We start from the raw sequence: 18117 nt of genomic DNA on the forward strand, positions 1-18117 counted from the left end.
ATGTCTCACTTTTTTATATCTGAAAAGTTCCGGGAGCTCTCATTTCACTTCATGTTAAACCACTTATAGATTAGGCGGCCACTGTCAACGTGTTCAAGCACTTACATGAGTTTTCATGATAACAATCCATGTCCTTCTCAAACAAATTTTCAAGTGTTATGAAATTGTTGACTTTTCTAAACCAGTTAGGTCTACTAGCTTTAGCCTGGTTTTATCGATCATTGCCTTCTATTCCAAGAATCAAAGGAGAAAACTGTTCTACAATACAATACGATACTACATGGCTAATCTACTCGGTCCCTTTAAGGAACAGAAGACTTGGCAAAGTCGTCCACCTCAGTTAGCCCTGCTGTCACTCCTATTAAGCAGTGAGACACGCTCGGTTCACACCCAGCCCCCACCCTCCCTCTGCTGCTTTTCTCCCCAAAATGTTGACCACATCCATCTACAACACCCTATCCTGTGTCAAACCCCATGACTCACCCTAGCTTTCCGTACCTCTCTCGGGGTGATTACCTACTTTTGGTCATCGTATCACGGGGATTGCCGCGTACCTTCCTCCTTCCTAGGCGACCAGCTCCTGTGGGCTGTAATCGGGTCCTAAATCTCTCCCATCGCATCCCCCCTGTTAAGGTGCGGCCTCCTCCTCGGCTTGTGATGAAATATGAGTGCAACTTCCTGTGCCCTCAGCAGTGTGGGTTTCTCTTCTTGATGCAAGCAGATTTTTCTGGCTCCTCAGCTGACAAAATCGTCACCCCAAGAAACACGGGTAAGTGTAAAATTTTTAAATGAAATAAGGTTTTTAAGTAGATAACCTACTTTTGCATGATTGTTGGTGATGTTTGTCGAGGCTAAACTGTATAAATGCGGCGATGCTGAGCGTTATGAGAGACTAATCGGGACGACCCAGGGTTTCCTGTACTTTGAGCAGTGGTAAAAGGATGTCAAAATCAGCATTTACAAATAGGTAAAACTATCCATATACGAAAGAGGAATGTTTATACTCTGTTTCCTCTTCAGGAAGCGGTATATTGGCAAACTGAATTAAGTGGTTAGGAAGATAGCTCTATGCCAAGAAAACCCCCGGCTGTAGAGCTAGTAAGCACCGTTTCCTCATCAGGACAATGGTCTAGTGATACTTTTTATACCATCAGAACTAATGTGAAACTTGCAAATATTTCCATTATTAATAAGTACCGTTAATAATTCTTAAGAAGTGAGTATTACAGTGCCTGGCACATAGTAGAGTCTTCATAAGATTCTAGCTATTAAAATGAGAAATGAAAGCAAATGTTTCCTTCAACATCATAGGGAAACGTTTTATCTTTTGATCATTGCCATCAATGATTTGTACTATTTTAGGAGCTGGTTAAGAACAGATACATTTTAATATGCTATGGATTATGTTCTTTTGGCAATTGGTTAACAATCAAAACAAAAATAAAAAGTTTACATTTCTCAGAACTGATTCTAAAAACAATTTTTCTCAAAGTTTGATTAATCAAAATAATATCTGAAAAGATGTTTGAATAATACTGATTATGTATTCATTAAAATCTCAGATTCACACAGATTAATTTAACAACTATTATCTGCAGAGCCCGTATCATACATATGTGAAATGTTACTGTACAAATTACGTTCTGAGGGCCTCTGGCTTCTCTGCTGTGTTCCGAGTAGATGGCCAAAGATGACCTCCTTTTAGGAAATGTAAGGGACAGAACAAAGGACACCTACGGATGACTGGCGTTGTCATTAAAACACTAACATTAGCCAATGTTTAGTAAACGCTTACCATGTGCTAGGTACTTTGCTTCATGTGTTATGTCATTTAATCCCCACAACAACTCTACGAAGTAGGTGCTGTCTCACGGTCGTACACCTGTGAAAACTGGAATTAAGGACCTGAAGAAACACACGCAGGCACCAGTTCCCCGAGGGCTGCTGGGGGCATTTCCATCTCAGGGCCCACCCACTGCCTCTGTTGCGCCACAGAGAAGATACCCAGTGTCTGCCTCATCAAACCATTCCATCTTGCGGTTGTTTCAATCAAGACAGGAAATGTTTTTACACAGAAAGACATTTTTTTCTTTAAGAACTTTATAAGTCATCCTAAGGTCATTCTTTCCATTTTACTCATCTATTTATTGATTAACACGGATAAAGGAAGAAGGGTCCCCCACTGACCATCACCCAGCTCTCAGATCTGGTCCCGAGGAAGGATGTTTTACAGTTCAGGGCTTCTCCCAGACACACAAGCCTGGTGATGGACACACAGCTCAGGGCTTCTCCCACACACAAGCCTGGTGATGGACACACAGCTCAGGGCTTCTCCCACACACACAAGCCTGGTGATGGACACACAGCTCAGGGCTTCTCCCCCCCACACAAGCCTGGTGATGGACACACAGCTCAGGGCTTCTCCCCCCCACACAAGCCTGGTGATGGACACACAGCTCAGGGCTTCTCCCCCCCACACAAGCCTGGTGATGGACACACAGCTCAGGGCTTCTCCCACACACAAGCCTGGTGATGGACACACAGCTCAGGGCTTCTCCCCCACACACAAGCCTGGTGATGGACATGATGTCATGGACCCATCAGAGTTCTCTCCTCAGTAGCTTCTTCAGTCCTTCATGCATCTTGGACATTTTTCTAGTGTCATTTCCTTTTTCACTTACATTCTTTCTTTAATAAGGATTTTGGGAGCAAGTTTTCTCAGTGGTAGTTTATCTGAAAATGTCTTTATTTTTGCTTTTGAAATTTAGTTCTGTGGGTACAGAATTATAGGATGACATATTTTTTTTTTTAGCAATTTGGAACTATCAGTCGGCTGTCTTCTGGTTTCTGTTATTACTGTTGTTGAGAAGTCCTTTGTCAGTCTAAATTTCACCCTTTGCAGCTAGTCCATCTTTTCTTTCTGGCTCTTTTTTTTTTCTTAGCTTTAGCTGACCTGCAGCTTGATGGCAATGTGTCCAAATGCAGATTTCCATCTTCGTTTGTTTTTTAATCCCAGTTGGGATTCACAGGGCTTCATGAACTTGAGGATCCATGCCCTTCAGCAGTTCTAGACAGCTGTCTGTCACACTTGCTTTGTGTTAGGTGCCTATTTGTCTATTAATTTTATCTCTAAAGCTTTTGTGGGTCTAGTACTCTTTCCCATTTTTGCTGAATTTCACACATAGTGGCTAATTTCTCTCTCTCTGTGGGTGTGGGCATGGGTGTATGTGTGTGTTAATGAGTTCATATTTGTTGGAAGTCTATCTGTGAGTTTTCTTCGAGGGAGGATTTGTATTTGCTCCTTCCCAGTACCTGGAATACTTATTTTTGGTGTATTGATTTTCATATTATTTAAATTACTTATTGTTTTGTTTTGTTTCTGTGAATTGCTTTTTATATGTGAGGAAAGAAGTTAAGCCACATCCTTAAGGCACGAGCCTGTATGCTCCACTCGCAGGTGAAACAGATACTGGTCATCAAGCATCTTTACATCCATCTCACACAGCCTTTTGATTCCACTTTTTAGCTTTTTTAATTGCAATTAACATACATACAGAAGAATTCACATATCCTAAGTGTACAGCTTGTGAATTTTTACAAGCAGAATTTGGTCATGGAGTAAGTGGTCTTATCAAGAAACAGAACCTTACAATTTCTCAGAAATCCCAAAGTGCCCTCTTCCAGTCATTACCCAGCCCCTTCCAAAGGTAACCACATAACCACTACCTGACTTCTCTCTCTCAGCTTTGTTGAAAAGAAAGAGAAATGTACAATAGATAGGGAGATGGGTAGGTAGAAAGATGATAGATCTCACAATAAGTCTTTACATTTTCTTCATTATCATATTATGAAAAGTGAAAGATAATTTCAACTTTAAAACAATTCACAGGGGATTTCTAAACGAAACAATAGACTTTAAAATTCAGCCTCATGACCCTGAGAACTGGGAGATTGTTTTTTCTTGGTGTGGCAGCAGGATATTTGCTCCTTTCAGCCGTCTATTTCTAAAATCGAGCGCAGGATAAAAACAAAATCTCATTTAAGTAAAATTCTGGCATTATCCATTATAACTTGTTGAAAAGAAACACTTTTAATTTTAACCTTTCAAAGAAAACATGGTGACAGATATATGAAAACACAGCAACACATTTTTCACTGAGTTTGAGGACATGATGTGAGATGATTTTTACAAGTTTATTTGAAGGCCATGTAGTCTCATAGAGAACACAAAAGTGATGTCTTCTGGAAAACGTGGGGTTATTTTATATCTAATTTGCAGAAATGATTATTTATGGCATGTTCTTTAATTAGAACTGATACAGCTACAAGACTTGTGCTAATCTATTGGTGCTATTTAGATGGAAAATAGAAAGTTTTCTCTTCCTTCTCAACAAAGCCAGTCTGCATTGTTGCAAAAGTCCCTCAGATTGCTAAGATATTTTTGTACAAAAAGCAAAAGACGAAATAGCTAAGAGTCTCTAGCATTACAATCTAGGATTGTGGCTGAGTTCTACCAAAGATTAGATATGTCGTTTGGGGTTAACTGCATAATATGTGGCTCAAGTCTTTATCCGTAACGTAAGGTTATAGTAAATAGCTCAGGGTTGTAGTGAAACATAAAGTACAAGTATGCATGCCATTTAGTACAGTGCCCAGAACATCAGCCCTCATACACTGACTTCTGGCAGCTTAGAATAACTTTATTGTTTTTTTTTAATCAGATAGTGTCCACTGTTTTGAGCCTGCCTTTCTCTATCAAGTCTGCATTATGCTTCTGAACTTCAACCATGTTACTGCATGCTTGTAACAATCATTTGTTCATTTTCATTGATGTATGGATTTCAATAAGCAACTTACTTACCTATTGTACTGCTAATGAGTATTCCAGTTGGGGGAGATTACAGATGGTACTACTGTGAACATGGTCATCCCACCACGTCTTTTGGTAATCATATGCATGTATTTCTGTTGAGCATGCACCTAGAAGTGGAGTTGCTGGGCCATATGGTATCCACAAGTGCCAGTTTTCCAACCAAGGTACACCCGTTGATGTAAAGGACTGTTTTTCACTCTAGTCATATTTTTAGGTGTGGTAAAACTGGGAGGTTTCAGTTCTCCATTTTGTTTTAAGAGTGACATGTTTAGACTATGTACTCTGGATATTGATTACTCCACTGTCAGAATCCTTGTGCCTTGCAGTGACAGGTCTCTTTTGGGCTAGGGCTCAATGACACTTAGAAGGGGGTGGTTTGAATGTTATCTAGGCCTCACTGCACACAGGAAAAAGGCGAATCTTCTTTCTCTTGCCTATTGACTCTGCAAAGCTTTCTGTGAATGTCCCAATCAGATAAATCATTGAGAGCACCAAGGGGCCTCACTAGAAAGGAAGGTAGACAGAAGCATTTCTCTACCCCACCCACTGTGGAGAGATTGGATTCTCTATTCCTATGTGAACTGTAACGTCAAACCTTTACATATAACGTCAAACCTTTACATATAAAAAAACCCACTAACCTGATAAACACTAAACTGATGATCACACGATTTTAACCAGAACTGAGAACATTCTGCCCCTATTTCACAAAGCTAGATAGATCTGAAAGATAAAATGAGTTGACCCACAAAGGAAGCAAAGGAAAAACAGGAGAGATAGTGTTATCTAATTCTAGATGGAGGTTCAGTAAGCTGCCATAGTTTAAAATACTTTACCAAGTTTCTGATGACAGTATTTTATTGGCTAATAAGCTGATTTTGAAAATGCCTTATACTTAGAATGCATATGAAATTGAAAATTTGAAATCATATAACTGTATAGGTTAGCATACACTCAAATGCCTTTCCTGACTACAAACGAATCTATGAATTTGCCTTTTTTTTAATTAGCTCTTAAAATGACTCTTCAACTTGAATTTTGTGTTCTTAGATCATGTCCAGTGAGAAATGTAATTTCCCCTGAATCTAGCATTCCTTGGATAATTCTTATTTGCAGTAGGTAAAATATGTCAGCTTGATTTCATTTATTGAAGTCAATTAGATCTTTTTCCCTTTATAAATAGCTTTATTATAGTTTAATGCATTTTTATATCTCTAATAAATGAAATAAAAGAAGATTGTTTCAAAATCATGATATATCTTTTAAACATCTAAATTATTCTCCATCTTTTATTACAGAAACAAAGGCATTTTAAAAAGAGATGGCAATCTCTGTGAAGATAGAGTTGTGTGTATCTGTGTCTGCACCAATCTCTTGAGTTTCACGGCAGAAAACAAACTGGGGACCACACCCTCTGAAGGACTGATCCTTGAAGGTTCTTCCTCAGCATCCTGTGATGATAAACACACGGACGTCTGCTCATCGGAATCGACTGGCCACGCGAGCTAATGGCCAGGGGCCTGGATTCTGACCTCCTTCCGTCGCCATCTGTGTGAAAAGTGATCCACGTCCATTCTTTAAAGGCATTAATGGGTTAATCAGAACTTTTGGCAGGAAAATTGAAGAACCTTCATAAAAGAGAGTTAGCTGTTGAGGACAAACGGAACGAGGCGAGACTCGCTCTGCTGTTGAGCCCCTAAGATCCGATGCACCGGCCGGGTTAGTGAGAAGACAATGAACAACACGTGTATCGATGAGCAGCACGACCTGGACCACTATTTGTTCCCGATTGTTTACATCTTCGTGGTGCTGGTCAGCATTCCCGCCAACATCGGGTCTCTCTGTGTGTCTTTCCTGCAAGCAAAGAGAGAGAACGAGCTGGGGATTTATCTCTTCAGCCTGTCGCTGTCGGACCTGCTGTACGCGCTCACCCTCCCCCTGTGGATCGATTACACTTGGAACCGCGACAACTGGACCTTCTCGGCCGCCTTGTGCAAGGGCTGTGCTTTCTTCATGCACGTGAACTTCTACAGCAGCACGGCCTTCCTCACCTGCATCGCCGTGGACCGGTACCTGGCCGTGGTCTACCCGCTCAAGTTTTTTTTCCTCAGGACAAGAAGGTTCGCCTTCGTGGTCAGCCTGTCCATCTGGGTGGCGGAATCCATCTTCAACGCTATCATTCTGTTTGAAGACGAGACGTCCACGGAATATTGCAACGCCAAGAAGTCCAATTTCACCCTGTGCTACGACAAGTACCCTCTGGAGACGTGGCAAATTAAGTTCAACCTGTTTCGGACGTGCACGGGCTACGCCATACCTCTGGCGGTCATGCTGATCTGCAACCAGAAAGTGTACCAGGCGGTGCGGCGTAACCAGGCCACGGAGAGCGGCGAGAAGAAAAGGATCGTGAAGCTGCTCGCGGGCATCACGCTGACCTTCGTCCTGTGCTTCACCCCCTTCCACCTGATGCTGCTGCTCCGCAGCATTTTAGACCCGATCCTCGACCACAGGTACGGGAAACACACTTACAAAATGTACAGAATCACGGTTGCGCTGACGAGTTTAAACTGCGTGGCCGATCCCATTCTGTACTGCTTTGTAACCGAAGCAGGAAGATCTGACATGTGGACTCTATTCAAAATCTGCACTGGCAAGCTTCATAGGTCACAGAGACAAAGAAAAAGCATCCTTTCTATGTCTACAAAAGATACCGTGGAGTTAGACACCCTGGAATAGAACCAAGGAATTTTTTTTTAAGTACATAATATTATAGCGTCGAGGTTACAGTTTTGAAAAGGAAACCTAGCATGGGAGGGAATTAAGTTATCCAGTTCAACGAATATTTTAATGTCCTCTCCAATGAAAATATTTTATAAGTGCACTGTACAGCTCCCTGACTTTTCTTAAATGAATATTAAACAAAATTTAATATTTTCCTAATGACTCGGGATCATTATTGTCGATGGTAATTGTTTTTGTATCTGTGCTATATGAACAGGTTAGTAAGACATGCAGGACTGTGTGTCTTTAATTTGGTGACCTTTATGTCTGGTTTTTATGATTTTTCTCACTTTCTGTAGATTTCAGGCCGCCAGCTATAACTTCTCCCAACTGTACATACTTGTCTCCAACAACCCCTACTACAAAATACTGCTCCTAATCGTCTCCCTTACTACTGAGTATTTATTGAACCCACTCTGTGTACTCATGTTCCAGGAAAGTGTCCCATGACTGTGTGTACATAAGAGTACTCCTTGCTTGGAGGCCATGTGTGCATTCTCTGTTCTTTGCATTTTCCTGGTCATAAAGTTTTTAGAGAATTAATAAATTGTGTCAGGGCACTCAGAGAAACACAGATGCTGAAAAACTGAAGATATTCCACTAAAATGAAGAGTAACTAAAATGGGCCCTGGCCGGGTAGCTCAGTTGTTTAGAGCATCATCTGATGCTCCGAGGTTTCGGGTTCAATCCCCATTAGGGCGCATGCAAGAATCAACCAATGAATGCATAAATAAGTGGAACAACAAATCAGCGTTTCTCTCACACACAAATCAATTAAAAAAAAGAGTAGCTAAAATAATTTAGGCTGTTTGATTAATTATTGATAAATTATTGTTAGCTTGTGAGTTGAATACGTGTAAAAGTGTTGTCTTGTCCAAGGTCACAAGACTTCCCAAGAATCCTGACTTCCCTCCAGGGTTGCTTTGCCCCTTTTCTTTATTTATTTACTTTTAAATATTTCTACTATTTCTTTTTTAGGCATGCTATAGACATATGCATAAAGAGCATTCAGGATAGTCACTGAAGTTTTGGTCATGAAGAGAGTAAAAGGAGAGTTGGTTCATTAATACCTCTGGGAATATGACATATCATATAGACCTTAATTAAACTGTTACAGAGAACTGATTAAGATTTTCTCTCAGCCCTGGGTGGGTGCCTCAGTTGGTTGGAGCATAGTCCCATTTACCAAAAGGTTGTGGGTTCAATTACCGGTCAGGGCACACGCCTAGGTTACAGGTTCAATCCCTGGTCGGGGCACATATGGGAGGCGGCCGATTGATGTTTCTCTTGCGCATCGATCTCTCTTTCTCTCTCTTTTCCTCTCTCTAAATCAATGGGAACATATCCTTGGGTGAAGATTTTTTTTTAAAAAGATTTTATCTCAGTTATATGAAGAGACATAGCAAATACATGTGTGGCACCTTTAATAAGAATGTTCTACCTAATGTTTAACAGTAAAACTAGTGACTTAGGATGTTGTGAGATGAGTTTCAAAGTTTACCAGGCTGCTGAAGCCTCTGAGCACCCTGTCCCTCCTATCAGAGCAGGGCCAATCCCAGGAAATCCATGCTGGGAGGGTGCTCAGATGGCTTAGAGCACAGCCTCTAGGCCTGATCCAAAATCATCTACACTCCCAAAATTGGGAAGTGAATCCTTTAGTTCTGAAAGGCTTTTTAGGCTCTTGATTAAAATTCTCTATTAAACTGCAAGAGTTCTGGAAGGAATGAGACCTTGCAGCTTTCATCACCTGGCACCTTGTTGTCAGAAGACCTATGTTGGAACACTACCGATCCACTTGCTTTTCACAAGTAGATGTAAAAACGCTTTGTAAATTTTGATGAGATTTCTTAATGTTCATTATTATTCTTCTCATCTTGATCAGGATCAGTGGATGGCTACCCAAGAGATAGGGAAGTCCCTGGAGGAATTGTGGGCAGGAGGGAGCTGGCTCTAGCACGCACTGCTCTCGTTACTTCCTCCAGGTGGTTAAATACATCCACTAAGGTGCCTTACGGGCCTTATCGTTCCTGGGCCTGTGGGACAGCCTCAATATGCCTGCTCGTAGGAGTTCACAGTTCCAAGGAGACAGGCTCAGGGCACTATCATAAAGGCACAGGTAAATATCTGTTTTTAACTTGTTTAATTTTTTTTTTTTTTTTCCTTATTAAGAATGTTTTCTTTAACTGAACGAACTCAATTAGACCTCTGGGTAGGAGAAGGGACTGAGTACAGATATTTAAAACCTCCATGTTCCCTACCTAGTCTGGGGAAGCTTCGTGGGTGAAGAACTTGAAACCCATCCAAGGCAACCACCTCCTCCGGCTCATCTCACACGGCATCACCTCCCCAGGAGCATCCCCAACAAATCTGCCTCCCCAACCTCACTTATTCTTTTTTCTCTTTTCAATTTAAGCTAGAAGCTCCTATCCAAGACCTTATATTTCTATTCTTTTATGCCATGATCAAATAAACAATTATTCACCCATTGCCTCTGTTGACCTTGTGAACTTAATTTATTTTTAAACAGCCATACCAGTTCTAAAATAGAATGTGTGATGCATAGCATAGAAGCATCTCTTTCTGCAACACTTTTATCTTGCCCAGGTTTCTGTTTGCCAATCATCACTGTCATTGTTCTGCCACTTAATGCATAAGGTCCCTGATCTTTTCTGGCTAAACCCATCCACAGGTTGCTATGGAAACATAACAGCTACTATAACACCCGGCCCCAGGAAGGCCTTTGTGATAAGACTTCTTTGTCTAGGTCCATCAGGTGACTCTGCGGTGGATCAGAAGGCTGTTCTTCCAACAGGCACCCCCCACGCAAATACATATTCATAGACACACACACAAGCAACCTGCCCCATCTCACAAAAACAAACCAAAAATCCCTAGTCTCTCTGAGCACGTGCTCATACTGCTTTGTAGGAGACCTAATGCCAGCTAGTAGCACACACATCACCCCTGAACTACTGAAAGGGTTCGCTTTCCTTGTTTACTGCCTCAGTGCTAAGGTTCTCCCTCCCCAGCTTCCCTCCCTCTTTTCTGCCCCAGCCAAAACTGGCTGCCAAAGGAGCTGTGGTAAGAAAACGTCTAATTTTATTTTTTTTTTAATTCCTCTACTAATCCTGGAAAAATCCAGTTCTGACAGATATTTTATTTACATCTCCTGGGTAGACGCCTTTGGGGGAAACAACAGAAGGTTAATTTAACAGAAAGCAACAATGTCTTGTTGGGTTTTTTTCATAGTGTAAACCCCTGATTCAATTCAAGTAAAAACATTTTTTTTACCGCTATTTTTTTTCTTGGGCATTTCATACAGGTTAAAGATGGAGCGCAAAGTGATCAAGTTCGTGTTATTAGCTGCACTCGCTGAATGCCCCTCGTTTGCAGAAATAAGCAGACAATGGCAAAATCGAGTAATTGGGTGAAGGGGAAGTGATGGGGGGGTTAAGATTCCTCTTCTCCAGAGATCCTTTTCTTACTGTATTATTTGTTGCTGGCCAAGAAAAATCACACAGGGACCCTGTCTGTGGCCACTAGGTGTCGATCAAGTTCTATTTGGAACTTGGAAGTTCATGGCCAAATGCCACCCTCCAAGAGCAAAGAGGAGCTTAGGGTGAGATTCTTCTACCCAAGAAACAATTTAGAAATTACCTCCTATGAACTGGAAATGAAAGGGGAGAGATGCTGGAATTCAGTTTGCATTATTCATTTCTCTGCTCTCTGGAAAGCTCAGTAACAATCATCAGATAATTTCACTTGCTTTAAACTCCATATGTCATTTCAGTACCTTTTTATTCAGCCTGTTAAAATCAATCAGTCCACATGTAAGGGAACATAGGCTAAATTGTGCAACTTCTAAACGATTGTAGCTATCACATTGGTGACCTATCCTTTATTTAGCTATTTTACTCACATAAGAAAATACTAGCTACCTTTCCCATAAATAGAAACATAAAACACTTGAGCTACTAGCTGCTTGCAATTTTGTCAACTATGATGAGATTACGATCTATGAATGTCAAGATAAAATTCAATATATGTATGGCTTTCAATTTCTAATTTATTATTGTTAAATCTCAGCACTAAAAAATTACGTTATTTTGAATTGTTTAAATCTGTTCTCCAAAGAACAGTAATGCAATCATGTTCTAATTTAACAGCATTTGCATATTATCAAATGTATAATGGCCCGTAATCTATTTTTTTCTCTCTGGTTTTTATTAAGCCCTTTATTAAGCATCAGTGGATTTTTTTTTTTAAATAGGTTATGATTCCTCAAATAATGCTGCAATTAGGTGCTCAAAAGCAAACCATATAAAGGAATGGGCTATGGAAGTCTTCACATCACTGTTCAGTGCAAGCTTTAGGAGAAAAATATAAATTTCTTTATCTAGGAAATGTGTATTCAATTAATTTCAAATTAAATATAATCAAGAAATCTTGCCCTGCGATGATTTGATTTGCCAATGCTGTGAAAAATATTAACTTCAGTTCTCAGCATTTATTGATCATTCTTGGATATTTGATTGAACTTGTGAACATTCTTCTGAAAGAATCCTGTTCAAGTTTCTGGCCTCGGCTCCAGGACTATTGACACTAACGCATGGATGAACTTGGAAACCCTGATTCTTTTGACAGGTAAACGGAGCCCATGAAAGGGCTGCAATAGTAGACTAAGACGGGCCTCCGTAGAAATGCCACGGAGAGGTGCACTGCGGGCCTTTAGAAGTGTGCACTTTATTCGTTTTTCTAAAAATATATAACATGAGAGATATTCTCTTTTATGACACTCGCCCACTCATGGAAATGACACGTTGTTTTGAATCTTCAGGACGATGCCTCCAGTGCAGTTCACCCAAGAAAAGAGAGTGTGACACCTGCGTCAATAGGGCTGTGGGACAGGAAGAGCGAATGCACGGTCAGCACCTGTCCAGCCCTCCGGGGTGAAAGGACTGTAGACACAGCAGGGTCTGGATTAAGCAGAGATTCTCTTCCTCGCTCCACAAATCTTATTCTGACCCCTAAAAGGACTATTGTTAAGGTTGTTTTCACTGGTAATCAGAATTGTTTATCGAGTGAATAAATAATAAGTTAATTACTGGAATGAACTAAGAATGGTACAATTTTACACTTTGTCCTAAGCCCAAAGTTCAGTTTTTGAAACCCTTAGAAATATTTGTCTTTTCAGTTGAAAAATTTTTAGATTATCTGAGAAAATACGGTTGAGAAAGAGTTTCCTTTTAAGAAAGCTTTATTAATTTTTTTTTACATTTATCAGAATTGAACAGAAACATATTCCCAATGACCTTTCATTCATTTTAAGTTGGTAAAAAGAGAAACTGTCATATTGATTTCCATCTTGCTCATGGGAAATTTTGAGGATGTTCTTTCCTTAAATCTTCAGTACGGTGTTCACAAACTGACTTAATTCTGTTGCAGACTACACAATGGGATGAATCTCTTCACTGATTCAGTGCTACAAAAAATATTGCTGCCTTTCTCTTTAAATCAACTTAATCGTAACTCCCAGCCCACATACCACCAAGCTACAGGAAATTCCATCTCAGGTGTTGCTGGGCGGTTGCCCTGTGGGGTTCACAACAAAACCAGAGAGGTTTTACATATGCTAAGGAAGTGGAGGAGGGGGCTTTGATGGCCAGTCTCCAAAGATCGCCAGTAACAGTGACATTATCTAAGCTTTCCGCGGTCCTCTGAACCTCAGTGGTGCTTGGCTGCCTCCCTGACCGTCTTGGGGACACAGGGCTCATTGACAAGACTGAGCAGAAGCCAGTGAATGACCCAGGCTCCTGGCATCAGGTAGACACTGCCTTCAGAATCCATGTGGTTCTTGGCTTCAGGACCAAGCGCTCACCTAAGTTAAGCCAGTGAAAGCAGCCCAGTGTCCTGGTGGGTTCAGTGGTGGGCACGGTGCCCACCCTGCTTACAATGTAGAGACAAAGGCGCTTTCCTTTGCTCCGGATGACGCGCTCTGCAGATGAGATGCCTGGAACCTCTGTGCCGTTTCTGTGATGCTGAAAGAGCCACCCCATAGAAGGAAGGAGCACTCGGGGAAGCAAAGGGCACTGCAGCTGGGTTCTATGGCGTGATCAGTCTCCACACGTCGCAGCTACACGAACCAAATAAACCTCCTTGTTTTTTAAGTCGGAGCCAGGTTTTTTCTTTCTTGAACCCCAAGGGGTCCTAGTGGAATGTGGAGCATGGAGTTGAGGGTGATGTAAGTGGCAGAGCCTAGGCTGTTGAATAGGCTGAAGAGGGCTGATGGAGAGGTGATGTTAGCAGCCCTTGTTATTAAGTGATGGGAGCAAAATAACTGCTTGAACTGCTCCCTGCTCCAGCCCGGGCTGCAGGAAATGCCTACCAAGGCGCTCACACCAGGGAGCTGTTAGGAAAAATTCACATCCTTGGCGTCTTTGGACTTCTTTTTATAGCTTTCAATCAGGTCCTGCAAGGGAAAGGTAAAATAATGCGATTTTTTGTGAGAGCTTTCCTGATATGTTTTGAAATCTAGAAAATACCGCTGCCCCCCGAGGGGCCCATCTACTGAAGCAATGTGTTTCCATGCTTCAGGAAAAGAAAGTCAATGTTATTTGTGAGTCATAGTGAGCAGCATCTCAAATGCCAGGCAATATGGAAAAAGGAAAAAATTCTTAAAATCCCTTAGGCTCCCATTTCATATCGAGCACGAGGCCTGGCCCTGGTTGGGTGGTTCAGTTGGTTGAAGAGTCGTCCCCTACACCAAAAGGTTTCAGGTTTGATTCCCGGTCAGGTAGCCGGCATCTACCTAGGTTGCGGGTTTGATTCCTGGTTGGGGTGCATGTAGGAGACAACCAATCATTGTTTCTCTCACATCAACATTTTTCTCTCTCTCTCTCTCTCCCTCTCTTCCTCTCTAAAATCTCTCTAAAATCAATAAAAACATATCCTCCAGTGAGAATTTAAAAAAAAGAACCAGGCCTGGGTGCTTTAAATTTAGAGTTTTCTGTAATTCAAGGGAAGTGAGAAAACAGTTGTGATGTAAACAAAGTTCCTGTTGTGCAAAAACCATGAAAAGTTGGACCTCCTGACCCCAGTGGCCTGTGGAGAGAAGGCAAGGAAGAATTAGAAGGAAAACATCAGAGACAAATGGTGAACCTCCTGGACTGAGCAACAGTAGAAACTTCCAGCGTGGGTGGGGGAGAATAGTCAGTGCTTGTCGTTTGCTTTCCCTGTAGGCAGCCGCCAGCCTCCGGGAGAAACCCCATGTTCATCCTGACGCACATCAATATGGTACAAAAACTGAGATTAGAACACAACTGTGCAGGTCGAGCACTGCACAAGAAACCCATGTCTACGGGGCACCATTCACTTCACACATTTGTACATTATTAGGGCAGTTTTAGAGCATATGGCAGCCAAGTGTTCTAACAAAACCAGCATGACCATTTTCCAACCCTGGAAGCACAGCGTCTTAACACTTCGTTTTCTGATTTGCCCAGGATGCCGTGTGAGTAGCTTAACCCTGCCTCTCTCCTGCAACCGCAAGGCCAGGTGAGCCTCTCCCGCCACAGAGCCATCCTGGGAGGAGCCAGGCCAGGTGGAGCATGTCTGAAAGAGCGAGCATTGAACACCCCAAAGTAGCTGAGGTAACTCAATGAGGCCATTTAAGCAGGGAGAGGTGCAGCTATTTTTAACTCATGAGTGAAATCATATTTGTAAACCTTGCTATCCAGCATGTTTGGTGCCTCAGGAGGAAGAATAGACCAGTAACAGAAAATAAAGCTACATTTTTGTGTGCCCAGGACGACAATTGAGTCGTGCTGAGATCATTGCCTCTCAGATGTCCAAGCTTTGACTGGAGGTGACCTGCTAGAACAGAGAGAGAAAAAAACATTCTCCGCTTTAAAATGATTCTGTCTACCTGTGACCTACAAGCAGGGTTGACTATAGATCCAACAGCTAGGGCAATGGGTCTCAAAATTTAATGCTTATAAGAATCACCTGGGAATCTTAGTTTAAAAGATTCATAGTCAACAGATCGATGTGGACCGAGATACCACATTTCTAACAAATTCCAGGTAATGCCAAGGCTGCCAGGCCCAGTGGAGGGATTGAGTTTCACAGTTTTAGAGTCTAGAGCAGTGATTCTCAGACTTTCACATGCGGCAGAATCACCTGGAAGCCTTGTTAAAACAGAGTGCTGGGCCCCAGTGATATTGTGCATTATAATAAGACATATATATGTGGTCTTCCATATATATATGGAAATGTACCCATTTCTAACACAGGGCTCCTAAAACCCTTGTAGCTTCCCAAGTGATAAGAGCACTAGGAGCGCCTCTTGTTCTAATACTTGGTCTTTTATTTTGTCCCTGACACACAATTCCTGAAATTTGTAATTTCCTGGGTGACAGGAGTGTCTTTGTTTGAATGAGGCGACTGGCTGGGTTGCTGGGTGGCTTCTAGATGAGAACTACAATGATCGATCCATGATTAGATTAGAATTTTCAGCCCCACCGCCACCCTCCAAAGATGGGAGAGGGGCTAATAACTGAGCAAGCCTACGGGAGGGAGCCTTCAGAAAATGCCACGAGTACGGGTTCGGAGAGCTCCCAGGTTGGCGAATGCATCCACCCCGGGAGGGTGACATCCCCCAGCTCCACAGGGACACAAGCTGCAGCAGACGGACATCCTTCTCAGAGGACTGAGCCAGGACCAGCACAAAGACACCGAGAACGAATGTTTGCTTTCCGGGAGCCGTCCTTCTATGGACATCTAAGAAGGTATCTATCCTAAGAGAAAACGTGACTCTTGAATTTGAGTATCCAAAAGATGCTGAGTCTTTATAAGAAAAAAAAAAAGACTGTTTAAGCCAGCAGAGACTGACAGACCTTCCACGTACAGATGTAAGGGTTTCCCCCTCACCATCAGTGGGAATGGGGTTTTCAGGGCAAGATGATAATAGTTTCTTTCTCACATCCAAAAGGAGCAGGCAAAAATGGGGCCTCGCAACTCAACAGACACTTGGCAAATTGTACAGGGTGATGCGGTCACATTCATTTTACATACGCCTAGTTTATTTAAGCTGAAGTTTCATCTACTACAAAACAAAAGCAGAAAACAGAGGGGCTATGAACGCCCCCGAAACCCTGGCTGCTGGAAGGAGGGTGGATGAGCTGCAGGAGACCGAGAACTCTTCAAGGTCGTCCTTCCTCTGTATTTCAAAACCCATTTGTTTCTCTGGCATTTGTTTGCTAAAATGAATTCAGCCCCTTTCAAGGAGGACACCCATCGAGATAGAATGCTAATAATCATAAGACCTAGCACCGCATCTTACTTAGAGTAGGCATTCAATATTTATTTGGTCATCTGATGTGCTGATTGGAATGGAAGAGAGATATCATGAAAATTATCTTGTATACTTGGGGGGCTGAATTGAAATGGGAAAGATTAGGTGAGATCCAGGAATATCAATGGGGTGAAAAAGGCTGGGGATGGCTTTCTTTGCAGTAGCCTTTATTGGATGCAGAGCAGGGCCCCTGGCCTGCTCTCCTAAGTGTGCTGGGGACAGACAGTGAGCTCGCTCTGCTGCATAACTGTCCTCTTAGTTCCAGCTGAGTAGGAAAATGGGCCACTGTTCCTGCTTCTCTGTATTCAGCTCCAGAAAGACATTTGAAGAACACCTAGTAAAACATCCTCCTGTTATAGATCAGGAATCTGAGCCCAGAGAGGGGAAAATAATTTACTGAAGGTCACGCAACGTCTAAATGGCAGAGGCTGGAATAAGTTTCAAGTCTCCCCGATCAGGAGTCTTCCCTTCGCTGCAGACTCCTCCGGACGCAAGCAATTAATCAAAGTGTCAGAGGGAGGGGAAAAAAGATTATTGGCCCAGAGAAGAAAAGTCCAGGTGCAATTTCAGGTCCAGGCTGAATTTAAATGCTCTACTCTCGTTGCCAGGAAGACAGTTTCGTCATCTTCCTGGTCGACCTTTCGCTATTTTTGGTTTCGCGATTTTTTTATTTGGTTGGTTGATTGAGTCACAACTCTGGTTCCCCTGCCCTGGTTTCTGGCTTTAGGCTAGCAGCTGTGGTTAGAAGGGCAGTGTCTCACAGTCTCAGTTCTCGCACAGGCCACACCTGCTCGTGGAGTGGGGTGCAGTCACACCCCAACCGTGAGACTGAAAGGGGAAAGTGGCTTCTCACACACCAAGCAAAGTGTTGTTACCAAAGGAGGGAAAGAGTCTGTTTCTCTCACCACAACCTTCTGGGCCTGTGGCACCAGACATGCACCTTGTGTTGTTCTTAATTGAAACGGATGTTCGTTTATTTAATTGTATAAAAGGGGAGAAATCAGACTTCTTTGCATAGAGAAGAGACACCTTCCATAGCGTTCATTCTGAAGGTAATATCATGAACAATGGTGGCAGGCGACAGAAAGCTCACTCGAATTCAGACAAAACG

The 18117-nt window shown here is 42.3% G+C and overlaps 1 protein-coding gene across 1 annotated transcript; it reads left to right on the top strand.

The window, feature by feature from the left end:
- Positions 1 to 704: 704 nt before the first annotated feature.
- GPR65 (G protein-coupled receptor 65) lies at positions 705 to 7805 on the top strand. The gene is made up of 2 exons (XM_081137398.1): positions 705 to 769; positions 6172 to 7805. Exon 2 carries the CDS (start codon positions 6608 to 6610, stop codon positions 7607 to 7609), a length of 1002 nt encoding a protein of 333 aa, XP_080993524.1. The 5' UTR covers positions 705 to 769; positions 6172 to 6607; the 3' UTR covers positions 7610 to 7805.
- The last annotated feature ends 10312 nt before the right edge of the window (positions 7806 to 18117 follow it).

Source organism: Miniopterus schreibersii (assembly GCF_964146895.1).
Source record: "Miniopterus schreibersii genome assembly, chromosome: 1".
NCBI lineage: Eukaryota > Metazoa > Chordata > Mammalia > Chiroptera > Miniopteridae > Miniopterus > Miniopterus schreibersii.